Raw genomic sequence first — 20495 nt, 5'->3', positions numbered from 1 at the left:
TCTTTACTCCTATGACAGTAAACTGAATATGTTTGAGTTGTGGACAAATCAAGATATTTAAAGATGTCATCTTGGGCTTTGGGAAATAGTGATCGACATTTTTCACCATTTTATAGACCAAACAACTAATCGATTATTGGAGAAAATAACCGACAGATTAATCGAAAATGAAAATAACCGTTAGTTGCAGCCTTACTAATAAGTTTTGGATTATTTCAAAGTATTCACAGCCTGGTTACAAGATATCCCTTAATTAAATTTAAAAGACAATTTTATGTTATATTAATGACATTAAAAGCTCCTACTATCCAAATCATTCTCCCTCTGTCTACAAATCCGACCACTGCAGATGGACCACGAATACAGACTGAAAACAAAATGAATGTCATCATACTAAGTGCTAACAAACAAAGAACATGCATGTTCATGCTTTCAGACAAACTAACATCAGAATTGTTGTTTCAAGTGATTAACAGATTAACCTGATATGTTCATGTCAGGGCATTGCAGTGCTTTTACATTAAAAATGCTGTCTTCCAGAGAACTACATAATGATGATGATGACTTTCACCTTCGACAGGCCTCCTACATGTGGAGCCAGTCTGAAGCAGTACACCAGGTTTCATGCTAGATGGCGGCACAGCTTTTTTTAACAAGCTTTCAGTGGTCTGTGTTTTTGCTGAGTCATCACAGATAGTGAAGGGTGATGGCGACAAGCTGAAATGTTCCGGCAGTAATAAAAAAAAAAAAGGGAAAAAAAGGAATGGTTTTGTTATGTAAATCAGTAGAGATTATGACAGACATTTGCATGTAACAAAAGCTAAAATTGAAATGAACTTTTAAAACGAATAAAATAACACACACTTCCACTACATTATTAAAATCAAATAAAAAGACTAACTCGTTTAGAAACAGTCATTTCTTCTGTGAGCCACTTCCCTCTGGGCTGATTAAAATGACGATGGCTTGTGCTTCAAAAGATCTTTGCAGATGTTTTCCCGTACGGTGTAGGTATGCAAGATAAGGCAACCGTTGAGTGATGAGCTCAGAGCAGCTCTGGGAGGAGGCGAGCGGGTTTCCCTGCGTGCGGTGGGGTCGGACCACGAGGGCCCAGTCCTGCTTCAGTGCGCTTTGCCGTTGCCGTTCATGTGGCTGGTGTTTGACTTGGGCACCTCAGTGCTGTAGAGACAGTCCAGGAAGCCTTGGGAGATCTCCGTCACCATGGATCTGTCTGGGATAGACTGGGCCATGCCGTAGATCGCTCCCTGAAACGACAAGAAGACAGAAGTGAGTTTACAAGTACACAGTAATCAAAGAAAACACATACTCCTTTTACACTAATAGACTATCACCAGTCTGGTGTTGAGAGCATTTCAGGAAATATTTGATGATTTACTTTTCTTATAAACCTGCCGTTGACTACCTGCGCTTCCTTTAGTGTTTTCCTACATCTCCCAGCATACCTTTTAAAGAGGAACTATTATGTGTGTGTGTTTTTTCCCCTTTCCTTTAGTGTGTTATATAGTTTTATTTGCATGTAAAAGGTCTGGAAGGTAGAAAAAGCAAAGTCCATGCCAAAGGGAGTTACTCTCCCCCACAGAAACACTGCTCCTGAATTGCCTGAAACGCCTTGCTTGAAGTCCTGCCTCGTCTTCCGTAACGTGGTGATGTCACTAAGTAACACATTTGCATAATAACCTGCCCAGCGGCTACTTTAGCACGCCCCCAAACAAAGCTAGTTAGAGCGGAGCTGGAGCAGAGTCCGAAAGAGTTTGGTTCGATTGACCAATCACAACAGAGTGGGCCTGCTGACCAATCGGTGCTGCAGCACAGCTGGTATGAGAAAAATAAAGCGTTTTTGAACATTAAAGCATGTTAACATATTCTAGTAGAAACCTAAGATACAAGTATGCACCTGAAAATGAGCCGTCCTCTTTAACAACCCCCAGAGAACATCATTGTGTTAGCCCAGGGGGTTTCAAAGCCGCCATCAGACAAAAATCAACAGACAGCTGCTCCTGTTATTTTTCTTTGTCTTGCTTCTTTTTGGTAGATAATTATGCTCTAACTTTTGAAACTGCAGTTCCCATAATTCTATGGGGGATGTAAATATGAAGTATAATATTACAATGGAGTCAGTAAGTTAGATAACTTGATATTATATATATATATTTACATTTTGTCAAATTAACACCATTATAAGTCTGCCGAATTAGCTGTTAGCAGTTTCTGTTTGCAGTGTGCCCGTGGATGCACAGACAACCGTCACTGGATTACTTTGATACTGACGAACATTTTATGATTCTCAGGCAAGTTCAAGGGTTATAAGGAGTGTCTTTTTTATATGATTTCTAAGTAGGTTTATGGACGTTTATTCTCGCAGCTGTGATGATATTGAAAGTGCAAGTCATACTGAATCTAAAAATATGTGTATCATAGCTGTGTGTTCAGAGCTGACTGCGTTATGACTCAGAGAAAGAGTAAAGACTTTTTTAAAATATTGTGGCAATCGTGCGCTAACAGTTTTAAAGTACCTTAATTGCCTCCATGAGCCATGTCCTGACTAAATGAATGAGTGAACAAAATGATCACATAAATAATGAATGAATGAATGAATTTTGATATTTTAATTTTCAGTAGGATTTTGCTCCATGTATGGCCTTTGTTTTCATTTCTGTTATTCAGCTGAAGGTGACGCATCATTCACGGGTGTGCTCCTAACGAACTGTTGGGTGGAGTTCCCACTACATTTAAAATTGACTCACAAAACAGCACATGCTCAGCCTGTGCAGCAGAAAAACAAAGTGCCACGTGTGCCAACGGCAAGGTAAACAAGGCAAGAATGAGAATGGCAAACATATTTCACATGTTTTGTCATGCCACAATACAATTACACTTGGCTTAATGATACATGCAAAGCTTGAATACACATAGTATCCTCTCAGTTGAGTTCTCCGATTTCCTCAGCTGAATTGGAAACTGTAGGTGTGAATTTGTATTTTAGGTGGTACGCAACGTCAGAGTCTTTTTACAGCATTTTTTAAATAATGTTATTTTTAAAGTGCGGACTTCTCCTTAAAGATCCTTCATGGGGGTATACAAGTTAAGATCCTCTTAAGTGTGTGCTGGTTCTGTACTAATAAATGAACAGAGCACTTATTCTGTATATTTGTTTAGTGCTGCAGTGTCCCCGGGGGCATTACAGCAGTTCACTGCTCCTAAAAACTCTTAGGATTGGGGGAAATGTAGTGGTCAAATTTCATGGACGTGCCTCTATGTAGATGACGATTGTAATAAAGTTTTTATGTTCAAGTGCTGCAGTGTCCTTGTATATCCTTGTTGTTTGAGATGATAAAACTCACTCTACGTGACATGAAATGTACATAGACCTGCTCTTTTATAGACTACTTATATAAGAATGTACTAATTAAACATGTATAACGTGTATGACGTGTTTAAGCAGAGCTAGCTCACCATTCCTGTGGTTTTCTCTTTGGGGTTCTTCATGATGATGGCGACCTGCTCTTTGACGTCACGGACAAACTGATCAGCGACACCCGACTTTGTGTGCAGGACTGTGCAACAAATGTGGATGCTGTGGAAGAGAACATCATACAGTTGTTACACTTCTGACCATTTATCATCATATTACATTTTTATTATTATTATGTTTTTTTAAAAACATAAAGTACCTGGATGGGTACTGCAGTGTGTTCAGATTCCAGCCCTTTGTCGTCAGTGCATTAGACAGACGGAAAATATCGAAAACATCTGAGCCTATTGCCACCACGGACACCTCTGGGTCTCCGAACACAAACACACCTTTTATCTTGCGGATTCTGTCGATAGAAAAAAAACATATGTAAATGTTGGTCATTTAAATTATTTTTTATTTTTAACACATCTTGACTTTGGTGTCTTACTCAGTTTTGATTTTGCGTGCCGTGCTGACGATCTTCTTGGTGGCGTCTATGTATCCGTTCTCTCCCATGTGCATCATGGTCGCCCAGCAGGCGGCGATGATTCCTCCGGGCCTGGAGCCGGCAATGGAGGGCGAGGCGTAGATTCCCCCCTGCCAGTCTGGAGCTACAAAGTACTGGTAGTGACGGTACTCTTTATCACTGTAGAGGATCACCGAGGAACCTTTGGGGGCGTAACCGTACTGGAGAGGAATGTAGTGACACACAGTCACTATAAAAGTATGGCCTGGAGCCACATTGGTCTTTAAATTCCAGGACTATTGCTTTACACGTTTGTACTTCCTTGATTTGTTATTTGATATCATAACCTTTTTTAAACCTTGTGTATTTGTTTATTTAGTTTGGAAAAGAACAAACCAGAAGTAATTGATTTGAAGGGAATCAACAGCCACTCCTTACCTTGTGGGTGTCAGCAGAGATGCTGGTAACACCTTTTATCCTGAAGTCGAACGGGGCGAGTGGGTAACCGGCCTTGGCCATGAAGACAATGAGAAAACCTCCCAGACAGGCGTCCACATGCAGCGGGAGGTTGTAGCGTACGGCCAGCTGGAACACACCAGGGGAAAGTATCAGAGATTTCACTCCCCGGTTTTCATTTCAGAACATTTTCAGGGAAAAATTATTTCACTGCTGACCTTGGCTACTTCCTCAATGGGATCTATGATTCCATGAGGAAACTGAGGCGCAGAGCACACGAGCATGGCGGTGTTCTTGTTGATGGCTCTCTTCATAGCCTTGAAAGAGAAGAAACAATAATTAATGTCTAATAATAGCAGTCAATGAGCACATGCTGCCTCCGTGTATACTGTACTCTCACCTTCACGTCTACTTTCATGGTTTTCTTGTCAAGCGGAATGTGAACGAGCTTCATCCCAAAGTAATGCGCTGCTTTGTCGAAGGCTGCGTGGACGCTCACAGGGGCAAGACTGCACAAAGTAGAAAAAAATTAAAATTAGAACTTCTGTGGAGAACACAATCAACAACAAGCCTTAAAATGTCTTGTATTACATTTTGAATTAATTGGCATGGCTATGATTAAAGGCACAATGAGTAGGATTTTCCCTAAAAAACAATGTATAGACTGAAATAATCCCTCTCAATCATCACTTATGACTCACTAGAAGTGGCTGGCGGTGTCTGGATCTACAGAGACCCTGCGGCCCTCTGCCTGTATTTTCTTATTTTGCAGTAGTCGGGACGTTTCTCAGCATCAACCTCAATAAAAAATTAGCAACCAGGTGCCAGATCATAAGCACGAATTCAATTTATTTATATATGACAAGATGTCATATATAAATAAATGCAGTGGTGGCATTTTATGCAACTGAATGATTCCATTCACATGATGAGTATCAAATGAAGTAGAAAAAAGTACTCTATTGGTATTGGTATCACTTGAAGGGTTTGGTTATTGGTACTGGTACACAGCCCCAATACTGAGGCGAAAACCCACAAAGCTTGTTCCAAAACCAGAGTGAATCTCGGGTTGGCTTTCACCCGCTGGCGAGCACGCTAACCCTCGTTGAGCCGGGGAGGAGGGGCCAACTTTGAATGTTGTGTTTACAAACCGCAACCGACAAATCCTACTCATTGTTTCTTTAAGTACAGTACTGCTACATCATGTTATTCAAGGTTGACAAGTACATAAGATGAGATATATACTTTTTTTGGTGTTAAAACTGCAGGAAGATGGCAAAATTAATATAACATTATATCACAAATCCATGGGATTCATTTCCTAGCGGAGCCGGAAATTTGTCTTCTGGGTAACTTCACCAATTTAAACCTTAGTCATGGTAAGCTTGCGGAAATCTTTACAGCTGAAAAATGTGTCACACTAAATTGGAAATCAGATGATCCTGTACCAGTTGGAATGTGGATTGCAGAAATGAATAATTCAATAGTAAAACCTTTTACAAGAAATGTCAGCCTTTTATAGATTATATGAAAGACATTCGTATTGTTGTTGTCGTGAATGTAAATGTTCACTTTTGAAAGGGAACATTACTCATCAACCATATCTAATAAAGCTCCTCTTACATTTCAGGGTATTTGACACCACGTTCATACGCCATGTCTCTGTACGCCTTGCAGGCCATCAGGATGCTCTCAGTTCCCCCTGAAGTAACCTGGACACAAAGGCAGAGAGTTGTTGAAATGCTTTGGATCCATCCATCCTCAGCTTATACAATATGTGAGCTTATGATAACTTACTACGCCACAGGAGTTTGGTCCACCGTGGAAAAGTGTGCAAGCCATTCTGACAACCTCTGCCTCCATCTTTCTTACGCCAGGAAAGATGTCTGGGTGGAGTGGGTTGCTCCATGCAAAATCTCCATATACCTGGGAACAAAAGAAAAGACGTTAATCTATTACTCTATTTTAAAGGAATGAACAGGAGTTGTTACAAAAAAGAAACAAAATAATAAGTAAGTCATGCTTACTGTAGCGAACATCAAAATGTATTCAAGTTCAACCTTGACTATTCGTGCTTGGAATGCCAATTAAATAGAAAGATGTGTACCTTCACCAGGAGATTGGTCAGTGATTCATCCCCCCAGTACACTGCACCCGAAACACATCCTTTCTCCCACTTCACCTCATCTGCAACGACACAAGACATTTCTTTTCAATATGAAACAAGTTTTGTTATCAACAATGAAGACTAGACATACTCCTTAGGAAGTCAGCCGCAGAGATAATGAAGCTCAGGAATGACGGATGACTTACTCAGAGTCTCGTACTCTCTGATTTTGTCCAGCACTTGGTTCTGAGAGAGGCCTTTAGAGGGCAGCTGTTTAGTGTAGCTCATCCCCTCCTTCAGAGTACAAAGACTAGCAGACATGTCATTCAAAGCTTTGTTGAGCTGGCTCTGGATCTGTAATAAAGAGAGGACAAAGTCACGTTATAGGCGTCGACTGTCTCTGGATGCAATAGTAAAGTAAAGTTTATTCCCTAAAATGAGTGAAGGTAAGTGTGTTTCAGACTGAAAGTGACAACGTGTCTACTGTATTATCAACACTTGACACAATGACCAGAGGTAACCGAGCGTTATCACCAGCGCATGACGTTAAGTGTGCCAAAGGTCTGACCCCCCGCTTCCCTCCTCCTCCTCCCAGCATGCTGTACTCAGTCATCCAACAGTGACTCATAAGAGTCTCAGACTCAGACACAGTCAGTGCACATCTGCTGGGAAAAGAAGGAACACGTTCACCACTGATACTTACTGTTGCGCCAACAAAGGGTATTTTTCTGATGAGTCGAAAGGACAGCTTCTTGATTCGGGATAGGAGACCTATTAGCCAAAAACACAAGGCAGCTGCTGTGGTGAAAGGCTGGCATTACACACACGCAACCACAGACATAAAACAGCTGACTATGACCTATAATCACACGTCAAGACAAGATGTGCTCCGTGGAAATCAGAGCCATATTACACAAAGCATTTAAAGCACTGAAGACGTACAGTTTCCTTCAAGGAGCCTCACTTTCACTCTCTGAGAGCTGAAGTACGACGGGTGGAGTTGAGCTTGTTGCTGAGGAATTCAACCACTGACTGATTGATAGATAGCAGATCTAGAAAGTCTTGTTGATTGAAGGTATTTACTCAGTCGAATAAACTAGAGAAACAAGTACTGCTAACTGCAGACTACTAGGGAAACTTTAACTCATCAAATTCACTCAATTGCTCAGGCCACATGTTGAGATACCATACAGTAGATTAGCAGTAAACCTGATGTTAACAGTTCAGAGAATATTACTGCAAACGACAGTATGCCAGCCAAACTGACTTGCTGTCAAACAGGCCAAATGGGAGCATTGACTCAAAAATGTTTGTGAACATGGCCTCTATGATTTTAAGAGATTTGAAGCTTGTTTCATGCCTGATTTAGTCCCCCTACTTTGCCCCCCTGTGTCACGTGTGAAAGATTACTTTCTTGCTGGAAGAGGAAGCCTTTGATCCAGACCGCTCCCAGCGTGGTGATGACCGTCGCTCCGATGATCTGCCACGGCTCCAGGTCCCCGCAGCGGGAGTTGACCTGCCGCCGGCCCTCCTCCAGGTACAGCAGGACCATCTCCTTATACACCTCCAAGGCACTCTGGACACACACAGACACATACGTGGTTGCTTTGCTGCTTACATCACCGCAAATATGTTACACATCGTTTTTTCTCTGACTATGTTAAAATGAGGAAATGACCTTTTCCATACAATGTTGATGAAAGTTATCGTCATCGTTTGACACCATCACAACCATTTTATTTCAAAATGAGGCAATGAATATGTGCAGATTAAATTACAGTAGTACTTCAGCATATTATCTCATAAAGTACTGTATATCAAGCCCTAAATCTTGATGTGCAACTATTCAGTCAGTCAGTCTGACGGCATGGCATCTCTGGATTGAAAAGCTACAGTGCAAGTATGCTTGATAGAGCTGCAACGTTTAATCGATTAGTTGCAGACTATTAAATTAATTTGCAACTATTTAGGGATAATCGATTAATCATCTATGACAGTAAACAAAACAAGACATTTGAGGACGTCATCTTAGTCTTTGGGAAACACTGATCGTCATTTTTCACCATTTTCTGACATTTTATAAACCAAACAACTAATCGAATAATCAAGGAAATAATCAATAGATTAACCGACAATGAAAATAATCATTAGTTACAGCCTTATTCAGAACTAAAGAGAGATTTGCCTTGAATTTAAACACACATATACTCCATGAAACAGAAAAATACTCCAACTCACTTTTAAGGAAGAGCAACTTTGTGACTAGTTAAAAGGCAAGTAACTTATTTTACAAACAAACTTCCCCAAACACCAGAGCAAACTTCCACATTGAAGTGTCCACAACATCAAAGTAATTATAATTCAATAACACAGCTCTCCAATATAAAGAAAACACATGCAACATGTTTAAAATCCAAGTATGATTAACTGTTAATAGTTTATTTATATATAGCCCAATATTAAGAATCTCAAATGTAAGTACTTACATCAGCAGACATAGTCAGCCCTACAGAGTTCACACTAATAATACTGTCAGTAGTAGAGACGGCCGTCTCTTCGTTCTCCAGGTGAGAGTGAGCAAACGCTCTGAGCTGCCTGGAGTACTATCACCAGACTCCTCCCAGCACCCAAACTGGCAACAACACATCCAGCCAGCTGAGGGGATGTTTTGCAATCAATCATCAGATCACATAAGACAGGAAGTTCATCTTAAAATAGACAGAACTATAAAGAACTATATCACCAATAAATGCTGAATTATTTGTTTGTCAATCTGAATGTGAATGCAGCTGTTTTCAAGATCAAACTGAGCTCTGAAATCACAGAAATAATCACAGTTATCTGACCCATAAAGGCTATTTCATAAGTCCAGCAAAATTATCTTTCCATTATCTCTCTTTATGACACAATAGCAGGCAGTTTGATAAAAGGGGCCCTTGTTTCAGCCACAATCAGATGGAGAAAAGCTTAAGGTGCAAAAGACAAGATCTTAAGTAATCCCAATCTGCGCCGCCTCATATAAATCCCATAATAGTACAATGAGACAACTGAAACACTGTGTTCATCATCCGCTGACATAAAGAGCTTCATGATGAGAATATCAAGTTGTTAGTTAGTGAATGAAGGCCACAGGAGTCCACCCCCTGCCCAGACTACAGCTGCCATACCTGCCTGTTTGGATAACATGCTCTTATACAGGTTTGGCCTGATCAGCTGCATAGAACCGAGTGGGAAGAAGCAACGGAAAAGAGGCCATTAACATGTGTTGACTGTTGGGGAGTCTTCATGATAGCGATCATGTTTGTACGTAAAGGTAGAGTGCTAGCCATCACGTATGTGTCATAAAGAAAAGATTAAATGGTGTTATGTAACATCAGTGCAAAAGCCAAGTCTGTCTGTTATCCAACACTTTTTCTGTCTATATTTTTGCCTTCAGGTCCACCCAAACCAGTCAATGCTGTCTTCGCCTCAGGAAAACTTATACCGAGTTCACACAAAGACGCTTGTACCAGCATTGTCCGACTCATTGTTGAGCAGTAGTGGACGCCCATTCCTTTGCTCCCCCTCATACAACATAAGACTATCATTGTGTGTAAGGAGAGCTTTTGTTGTCTCTGAGGGCAGGTCATGTTCTCATGGAAATGAACTGGGTGTGAGGTGGCTGCTCCTGGATACATCAAGAGGAAAACACGCTGTGAGCACAACAACATCACAATGGCTTTCAGTCTAAAGAGAGATCCAGAAATCATTCAGGGGGAAATAATTACAGCGGTCAGGGTTCGGGTCTAGCCCTTTTGGTGCCCTAGGCAAAATTCGGATTTAGAGCCCCCCCCCTATGTGGATCATTTTTTTTCTCAAGGTGAATCAACTTCCCAGTACGAACACTTGAATAGCCCTTATTTAAATCATTAGGTCCTAAACGTTGTAAAATGCACTGATAGCCAAATCCAGAGTTATTTCCCTTCCTCCGTCTGGGAGGTGGAGTTAAAGGAAACACTCCTGCTCTATGGGCCCAATGGATCAAGGCCTATGGAGAGGAGGCTGGGTCACGCGTCATCAACGCGTCATGTCTTTTGGGGTACAACACATGCACAGTAAAATCTGGTCTGCACTCGCCGAAATTGAGCTAATCGCAACGCACAGCTTCAGTTACGCTGCGCATGTGTTATACCCCATACCCCAAGACCCATGTCCGCCCGTGACCCAGCCTCCTTTCAATAAGCCTTGCAATGGATAAGGAAGATCGCCGGAAGATCTGGGTACTTTATCACTCGGCAGTTGAGCAATTTTGGCTTCATGCGCCACTGAACAACTCCCATAGGAATGAACGGGAGCCCCGAATCCAACGCTGTATCCAGTTCTCTATATACATCCTAACCCTAGCCCCGTAAACCGCAATACACATCAGACATCACAGTGGTTTCAAGACAAAAGATTAAGATTTTTATTTTCATAAATACTTTAGTTATTATAATATGAATAAACAATAGGTCCCTGATATTGTTGGTCGAAAAGTTTTTAGTCAGTTTCACGACAATTTACTAAATTATTAAGGAATAAATGCGGCCGAGCTGATGAAAAAGTGTGCGAAAGAGAGTTACAGGGGTGAAAACTGTATTTATTTATTTATTTGTTACCTCAATGTAGAAAATGAGGAAGGGTGCCCACCCATTTTTTTTTTTTTAATTATTATTATTATTTTTATTAAAGGGTGACCAGCGCTCCCCAGAATGTGGCAGCTGTGGTGTTTCCTTTAACTGTCAGCAGAGCCTTGTGACATGAACTGACATTTAGGCCAAAATTAGGCTACCAGGCTAGGTGTCACTTCTTCTTTCTCTTCCTTTTTTGATTGATCCGGAGGCTGTGACAAGACAGTTTTGAGGTTAACTTTGCACTGACAGCAGATTATGTGCCAGACTAGCTGCCCCCTAGTGCTGAATGACTCCTCTGTCTGTCTAATATCTACAGTCAACAAAAAACTTGATTCTGCTCCTTTAAGGAAAAACCCCACAAATCTCCACAGCAGCTCTCTGGTGGCAGCAGCAGCACTAGAAGAGTAGTGCTTTGTTTATAGCTTCCTGCTGGTTTAAGTTGAACAGGATCTCTAATTTTAAACAGTGGCTGCTACAATAAACAATAGGGAAGGAGTTGTAATCCTCACTACCATGCACCTCATCCAAAAAAAAAGAGAATCTGATTTTAACTTAATAGAACATGAAGTTATGTGGCAGCTCTTTTATTGTCTTATTATTATAGGAACATGTCTTATTATTATAGGAACATCTTATGTAAAGTGTCACATTTCAGTGTCAATGTAGGTTTCTTGCAAAAAACATCCATAAATCAGTAAAGTAAAGCTTTCATAACACACAGTTTGGAGCATCCCCCTGAGAGCAAAACAAGTCAGCTCATAGCTTCACTATTGATAAACAAGCCTCTCAAAGCGTCCTAGCAGCTGCAGCCTCCTGTGTGCATCAACACTGACTAAACAGACCAAAGTGAGTTGACACCTACCCAGTAATCCATGTTAACTCTCGCCCAAAGTCCTCTTTATGTGTCTGCTGCTCGGTAAAGTCACCTCCAGCAGCTCTGCTTCGAGTCTTCTGCTCTCATCTACATGCTACTACCAGAACACAGCAGCAGCAGAGCAGCAGAAAGCTAGCCCTGATTCAGGAAGTGAGCAGGGGTTTGATAACACTGCTGCGCAATCTGAGCATGCGCAGATCTGACAACGCTGCGGTGACGTCTTCACCTCTGTCCGCGGTGACGCCGCATGATTTGTAGATCTACTGTTGGAATCAGCAGCGGTGCAAGTTGTGACGCTCACAACTTGATGAGTTAGGAAAGAGCTAATGCTGCGTTATAGTGCTGCTCTGTAAACTACAGCTCCCAGTGCAGTCAATAGAGATAATAACAGATAAAATCATTGTTTCTTTCTTCTTTTTGTTTCTTTTTTCTTTTTATTTATTTATTCATGTATTTTTTTTACATTTTTTTTTTTTTTTTTTTTACATTTTATGCATTTAGTTTTTGTATGCTCCCAGTGCATTCAATATAAATAATAACAGACAAAATCATTGTTTCTTTCTTCTTTTAGCTTATCTTTATTTTTATTTATTTATTTATGTATTTTTTTTACATTTTTTTTTTTTTTTTTACATTTTATGCATTTAGTTTTTGTATGCTCCCAGTGCATTCAATATAACAAATAAAAGACAAAATCATTGTTTCTTTCTTCTTTTAGTTTATCTTTATTTTTATTTCTTTATTTATGTATTTCTTTATTTTTTTATTTTTTTTTACATTTTATGCATTTAGTTTTTGTATGCTCCCATTGCATTCAATATAAATAATAACAGACAAAAGCATTGTTTCTTTCTTCTTTCAGTTTATCTTTATCTTTATTTATTTATTTATGTATTTTTAAAAAAAAATATTTTCTTTTTTTTTTACATTTTATGCATTATGTTTCCGTTTTGTTGTCTGTAAAAAAATATTCTCCACATGAAGGTCTCTGTCATATGAAAACATCAACTTTTCATGAGCTAACAAAAACAGACCTATAATTATAATTATTATATTTATATATTGCATTATAATTATAATTATATATTATATTATAAATATATAGTGTGCAAAGACCACATAATTCCAATGTTTTTAGCCTAAGAAGTAGAGCAATTTTCTCAACCCATAAAGTAAATGTTAATCCTTAAATTTATCTGAAAAATTTAATTTACCAACTGGTCAGCATCACAATTAAATTGCCTTAATTATTTAGTTATTTATTAGAACCAGAATATTGTATTTTATTTTTTTATTTTTTTATTTTTAAAATTTTGTAATTAAAAAAAAAAAGTATTTTATTTTGTATCTATTTATTCAATAACATCAACATTATAACTCAAGAATGGGACAATAACAACAATTCGGACAATGTAATCATCACATATAACATATCTAATAGATACATGTAACAGTAAGTAAACTATGTAACAATAAAAAAAAATAATGATAAAATAAAATTACAGGAATATAATGGCGATAATTCTGTGGCACACTCATTTACAACTGTGGTGTGATGTTCACCTTTATTCTACTTACAGTTTCCATTGTTTGGACATTACCTGAAGGCATCGTCTGGTGCTGCTTTTGCAATGACATGCATAAGTTGTTTTCTTCTTAGGAGTGAAAACAGCGCCTCAGAGCAGCCGAGCACTGCCACTGCAACAACAACAATATGATGGAAATCAAATCTCTTTTCTAGTTTAGATAGATTATTTTTTTTTTAATTAAAAGGAATGACTTTTATTATTTAGTATGAATGCTGCAGCTTGACTGATAAAGTGAAAATATTGCTATATAAAAAACAACAAAGGTATTACTCAAATAATGATAATAATATGTAATATGAATGGACTAACATTGTTTAAACAATAACTCCAGTGAGCTCAGGCTGTGGTGCACATGGTGGCTGTAACTGTATGTGACATGCTGCTGATTATTATCCCTATCCTCTGTTATACAGGCAGGGTTGTACTGTTGGTGAGGCTCCACAGGGGTTAAATTGCTCTGGGTAGTTTGTGCACTACTGAGCTCCTTATGCACATTTTAAACATGACAAAGGCTTTATTTGTTAGAATTTTTTTTTATTTTCTCTAAAGTAAAAGTAAATGTAGGCTAATTATAATTGATTGGGATACAATTGCTATATCACTCTTCAGAGTGGGCTGGCACTAACAATGAATTATTCTGTTGATTTCACTAGTAATTTTAATCTAGGCTACTAGAGTTGTGAGAAAAATGGCAATATGTCCACCAGCTCCACATTTACAGTTAAAGGGACCAGACATCCTTACTAGTCAGCTAAATTCATATTTATTTATGATCAACTTACTAAAAATCCCTGCAAGATAGAAATCTAGTATATGAACTTTTCATGGAAAATTCAATATACTAATATTCAGTTGGGAGCTCCAGATGTTCTGGGAAGAAGTTCTTAAGCTGATTTCTGAATTGACAGAAAGTGTTGTTCCCGCTGAAGCTAAAATATGTTTGTTACATATATACCCTGAAGACTTTACAGTAAATGTAAGGAAACGTAAACTGATTCACTTCTGTTTGCTACAAGCCATAGCTTTCCGATGGAAGGATATTCTGAGACCTAACTGGATTAAAGAGATGTCTTCTAGTCTGGCATTAGAAAAACTGACTTTCATAGTAAGAGGTAAAGTTGAGGATTTTTATATGATTTGTATCATTGCTGGAGCAGGATGATTGTGAAAAGGGAGATAGAATAGGATGATGACTGAATTGTACTTTTTTAATTGATTATATGTATATGTGTTTTTGTATGTGTATATGCTGCGTTTGTGTATATGTGTATGTATGTATATATGTATACAGTATATATATGTATATATAAACAGATTTTATTTTATTTTAATGTTTTAAATTTGATTTATTTTACTTGTGTATATTATTTTTACTTATATATCTATTTTTTGTATATAATATGTTTTTCCTGTATCTATACTGGCTTATTTTATATTAATATTAGGTTTATTAAGTTTCTTTGTACCGATAATGTTATTATTGGGGACGTTTGTGAATGTTTGTTCTGTTGTTTTAAAATGAACAAAAAAACAATAAATATAATATTGAACAAAAAAATACTAATATTCAGTGGCTAAATTATAGATTTAAAAATGAATTTAGCCTTAAAAAGTTACATTTCTTCTGAGGATTTTTTTAATATATTTGTAGAAAATGCACATTTGTTATTTTTTTTCCACAAAGAGCCACTAACAAACACCAGCTTTAACATCGTAAACAGGCTATCAGAAGAAAGAGAAAACGTGGCGCATTAGTTTAGGAGCTGAAAGAGGGCGACTTGCAGCCACAGCTCTATTCGTGCTTCAACTCTATACAAAAAGACAAACTGTGTCCATAGGACAGCTATTCCACTGTAATTGGTGTACACTGTCTTCTAAAGCTGAGGTGAGAGGTACAATGCATTGCCTGTGAAAGGAAACTCCAAAGCACATTAAAAGTGAATTACTTCTTGTGTAAAGTGTGTTGGGGGTCATTCTGGTCACGACGCGCGCACCTCTCCAAAAGCGCACGCGTCTCCAAAAGGCGCACTCCATACTTCTTAAAAGGCAGTCACATTGTTGAGGGGTTTCACAAGAGGTGTACATATGGCATCCGGGTTGCAATTAAATGTTTTTAAGATGTTTTTTCTTTCTTGAAGAAGTTTCCCTTTTTCTTTTTTTTCCTTCCCTCCTGGCAGCTCTTTGGCAGAGAGAAGAAGAGGAGAAGAAGAGGAGAAGAGGAGGAGGGGGCACATTGAAAGGCTTCTCTGCTGGTTCAGGATGACAACAATCTGGTCAGCGAGTTGTTGGACTTTGATTGCCCCCCTCAAAACGTCCTTCAAACAAAAAGCTGAAGACGAAAATAAAGCCCCACCTGGTACCTCTGTTTGCTAAAATAATAATAAATAGATTTCGTTTAATAAATAAGCAAAGGGGACTGTAAAGTGAAGTGGTAGAGGAAGTATTAATCAGGAGCTTCGGGCAGGTATCACCTGCTCCGGAGCTTTGCTCAGTTTATTGTTAAATATTGTTAAATCACTTTTCGTACCAAGTCTTGCTCCGATATCTGCTATTTCCACAGCAACTGGGCGCTTATGTTTGCCTACACTTTGCATAACAAGCAGGACACTTACAGCACACTGATAAAGAGAGAGACACACTGACAACTTCAAACCCACACCTGGCCACCATATCCCAATATGGATTTGGCATCAATGATTATTTGTAAAGTGGTAATATTCCGTTTACTTTAGACTTTTCGTGCCTTTTATAACAGCAAGGCACCATCTCGTATCTCACTGGTGTATTTGTCCAGTTTATTGAAAGCATATGGTTATCAGATTGTTCCCAAAACACATATTTAGACAGAAAGTTAAGGAGAGCTTTTTTGTGATCCTTTGTTGGCAATTGTAAATCATGTTTGAGCTCAAGCACAGCTGAAACGTGTGTGCATGTTGTTGACATATTTGACTAATCTTTAACTCTCTAACAGTGAAGTAACATTATAAAATCTAATGCGCCACTGACTTGTGGCCATATTGGACATGTTTTTGGAGATGTCATAGCGCGCACATATAAACTCACATTACAGAAGAAATGGAGCTTTAATTGTTGTCACACACAACCAGAGCCTTTGTACTATCAGATCACACAACAGGTTTCACTCTCCCATATACTCTGTGCTGTCTGGACCCATGCGTAATAGCCTTTACCCAAGTACCTCAACTTTGCGCACTAATGCATTAAGCACATGTTTGTCCAAATATATGTGGCATTAAAAGTTATATTTTCTTTGATATAGATCAGATTTTCTGAGCTAACAAAGAGATACGTTTCTCCTCAGCATAGCTTTTGGTAACACTCAAGTAAAGACCAGCTTGCAGCAGCTTAACGTTATTTAATGCCAACCTCACCAGGTCGTGCGCCCAATCAGAAATACGCAACAGTATACTTAATAATAAACACATTATTTGAAAATAATCTTGAAGCTGCTGTTGTTTCTACCTCAGTGTTCAATACTGTGGTGCACTTGAAGTTGGTTCAAGAAGCCAGTTTGCTCAGTTACCATGACCAATATGTGCCCAGCACGATGTGTGCCAATATGTTGAGTGCGTAAAATGTGGCATTACAAGTATCCTTAAAGATGGAGATCTGATAACATTTGCAAAAGTAAACTCAAAACTCGTCCTAAAAAACTTTCTGTGAAGAAAATACAGTGATATGATAACTATGTCCTACGGAGCACAAATATAAGTAATTTAAAAAGCTATACAAAAAATATATTTTTGGGAGGTATATGGTTGAGGAAGAGTTGTGATAAGGGTTGCATTAAGGGTTGGTTTATATCTACTTTTTAACTCCAGATGGATATGTGGGTTGTAAATAAACTTGGGATGCTGTTCATATATTTAATTTGGGATGTGAATAAATCTGGGATAGTTTATATATCATATTATATTATCATTCTATGATATATGAGTCATTAGAGGAGAAGTGAGAAAGGGGTAGGGAAATATAAGTTTTACTTCTACCTACTCCTTTTCGGACACTATTACTCTTTTTTTGTTTGTTATTATTTTGTATCTGTTTTTATTTATTTTATGTTCGAAATAAAGTCTTTCATTCATTCATTCATTCATTCATTCATTCATTCATCCATTCATTCATTCATTCATTCGATTCCACCTTTGCGCATAAAAACCAACCAGCTGACAACCTCTCCATTGTCTCTTTATTAACAGAGTTATGTTATTACTGATGGTAAAAAACAAAGTAGTGACTGGCATTGGCAACTTATGGAGCTGAACATTTACCATCTACACTCCTGTGCCAGGTCTTTCTTATAGAGCTTGGTTGTGGATGAAGAATTTCTATGCGTAAAAAGAAGACAAATGTTTATTTCTTTGGTTTATGTCAGTGCTTTTTCTTTTATGCCTTGGACTCTCCAGCTCCTGCAGTAAATCTAAATGGAAAAACATACAGCCCAGCTTGGGGTCTGAGTGATAATCTCTATGTTGTTGATCAGAAACAATGTTGTTTTCTACCCAAAAGTCCAGCACTGTGAGATGGAGTAACGACTAAATGACTTATGACAGGATGTTATTATTATTATATGAGCAGTATCTGAACAGTTACAATAAGATCCCCAAAAGAAGCATCTCAGAAGCAGCAGTGGTCCTGAATGCTCCCTGATTTTCAAGGCACACTTCTGGGAAAAGTCAAGAAAATCAAAGTTTGATCTCACTCAGGGTATAAAGTATGGTTATTATTAACCTGGCAAAAAATATTTGACACGTTACCGGCACACTGAATGAAAATAACAAAGAATACACAAAGAAATGGAGCAGTGTGAAGAAGGAGAGAGAGAGAGAGAGAGAGAAAGAGAGAGGCTGAAGGACGAGCTGCCTGAAGCTGATTGGCCCTTTGACAGGTGCTGTTGATTCAGGCTCCACGGTGGTGGAAGATAAGATAAAGGCCATATAAAGTACAGAGATGAGCATCCATCCCTCACTGTGTCAGCTGCACCTTTGCACTGTCCGCTGCCTCCAGCTACCAGAGAGGATTAACAAGGACGACTGGCTGTCTCCTTATCCAAAGCATCACCTGGCAAGTAAGTGCAAATACAGAATATCCATCCATCTGAAGTTTGTCTAAATCTGTTATCTTTTCCTTTTTTTAACACTTGAATGATTTTGAGGTAAAAAGCTGCACTATAAGAATAAGCTTCATCACTTCAGCACAGTGCTAGTTGTATAAACATGGAAAAGATTTTTTCACTTTCTCATCCAAAACCACTCAGAAACGCATTTGTCCTCAAGAAACACTGAAAAGTGGATTAATGTGAAAAAGATGTAATTTCTTCACAGAAACACATCTCTTATATTAAACACATACAAAACAGGATGAATATGAAAGGGAACATAGTTTTCCAAAATTTTACATAATAGTTGGCCTCCAAGTATCAAATCTTCATTCTGAGCTCAATTCCATGCAAAACTCTACACTGTTAAGAATTTCCCAGTAAAATAACAGTAAAGAACTGGCAGCAGGGTTGCCTTTATGTTACTGTAAAATTAACATTATTATACTGTCGCTGAAATTTACAGCTTTGTACTGTTAATGAAAAATACAGTTTAATTTCACAGTATTTTACAGTTAATTTACTTTTTAAAGATACATTATATAGCTGTTTTTCACCTTTCTTTTACAATATCTTACTGATTTGTTTTAATGCACTTTTTAGGTTGTATTTTTTTACATACATTTTAATAAACATTATTTTTTGCCTAGATGAATAGACTCAGCAGGTTACAGACAAACACTGAAAATTGGATTAATGTGAAAAAGATGTAATTTCTAAGTAATTTTCTAAGTTATGCATCAGAGTTTTGATTCTATTTAACTTATATTTCAGGTTGCACATGCAGGATGTCTCCTAAAGCACCGTGCGCACCAAGCGAGCTGAGCGTCTCCAGAGACGCAGTGACGCTCAGCAGGTTCTCTGAAGCTGGAGACTCTTCAGAGGACTCCGGTGGAGAACCTCTGACTGTTACTGCAGGTGAAGCCTCCTCATTGAGAGATCTGAAACCCCAGAGCAGAAGTTCTCGGTCCGGTCAGCGAGGCAGACGCAGGATGAAGGCCAACGACAGAGAGAGATCCAGGATGCACAACCTGAACTCCGCCCTGGACGCGCTGCGGAGCATCCTGCCGGCGCTGCCTGAAGACGCCAAGCTCACCAAGATCGAGACTCTGCGCTTCGCACACAACTACATCTGGGCTCTGACCGAGACTCTGCGCATGGCTGATCAATACCTGCCGGTGGGATCTGATCTGAGCAGCCCAACAACGAGTGTTTCCTCTGCGGAGTGGGACTCAGCATCACCTGCTCAGTCTGGCTATGTGACCTCCTCATCCTCCTCCTCCTCCTCAGCTGACTTTGACCCGAGAGACTGTTACACTTTAGCTCATCAAATGAAGTGTAAGATTCTATCAAGAGATCAGTCCTGTGTTACCTTTTATTTCAAGTCATTCTGTGGTGAAAATGGTGTCAAAAACACTTGGCACTGTTGACTTTTCATGATAAAAAAGCTGCTGCACTGCTCTCTATGGTTGAAACCTTGTTGCACTTCCAGACACACTGATCAGTGATGTCCGAGCAGATGTTTCCCATCACCTACCAGGGGCCAAACACCTGCAGTGACGTCACTGATTGACATCTTAATTTGCCCGAAACTTACAGATCAGTGCAGCAGCATTTTATACCTTCACTGTAAATTTATTCTTTAAAAAAAAGCACTTAAAGTGAAAACAAATTTTGTCATAAAATGTACCATGTTGCACCCACAGTTTCACTAAAAGACCATAAAGCACAATCAATGATTTAGCAAGACAACACAA

General features: G+C 38.8%; 2 protein-coding genes across 3 annotated transcripts; one reads left to right on the top strand and one right to left on the bottom strand.

Annotated features, from left to right (window-relative positions):
• Positions 1-684: 684 nt before the first annotated feature.
• On the bottom strand, positions 685-12200 carry sgpl1 (sphingosine-1-phosphate lyase 1). Of its 2 annotated transcripts, none has more exons than XM_037783164.1 (14): positions 12019-12200; positions 7915-8080; positions 7208-7275; positions 6711-6858; positions 6505-6584; positions 6195-6323; positions 6021-6109; positions 4798-4906; positions 4616-4714; positions 4380-4526; positions 3924-4162; positions 3693-3839; positions 3475-3595; positions 685-1265 (listed from the first exon to the last, which is right to left on the bottom strand). In XM_037783164.1, the coding sequence occupies exons 1-14, from the start codon at positions 12028-12030 to the stop codon at positions 1122-1124; spliced, it is 1698 nt and encodes a 565-aa protein (XP_037639092.1). In that variant the 5' UTR covers positions 12031-12200; the 3' UTR covers positions 685-1121. The 2 variants fall into 2 exon arrangements, with proteins under 2 accessions (XP_037639092.1, XP_037639093.1); XM_037783165.1 differs by lacking the exon at positions 12019-12200 and adding an exon at positions 8991-9138.
• A 7101-nt stretch (positions 12201-19301) lies between these two features.
• On the top strand, positions 19302-20344 carry neurog3 (neurogenin 3). Its single transcript, XM_037782893.1, has one exon. The coding sequence runs from the start codon at positions 19527-19529 to the stop codon at positions 20166-20168; it is 642 nt and encodes a 213-aa protein (XP_037638821.1). The 5' UTR covers positions 19302-19526; the 3' UTR covers positions 20169-20344.
• The last annotated feature ends 151 nt before the right edge of the window (positions 20345-20495 follow it).

This window comes from Sebastes umbrosus, chromosome 10, assembly GCF_015220745.1.
Source record: "Sebastes umbrosus isolate fSebUmb1 chromosome 10, fSebUmb1.pri, whole genome shotgun sequence".
Classification (NCBI taxonomy): domain Eukaryota; kingdom Metazoa; phylum Chordata; class Actinopteri; order Perciformes; family Sebastidae; genus Sebastes; species Sebastes umbrosus.
This window is presented reverse-complemented; position numbering and strand designations above follow the sequence as displayed.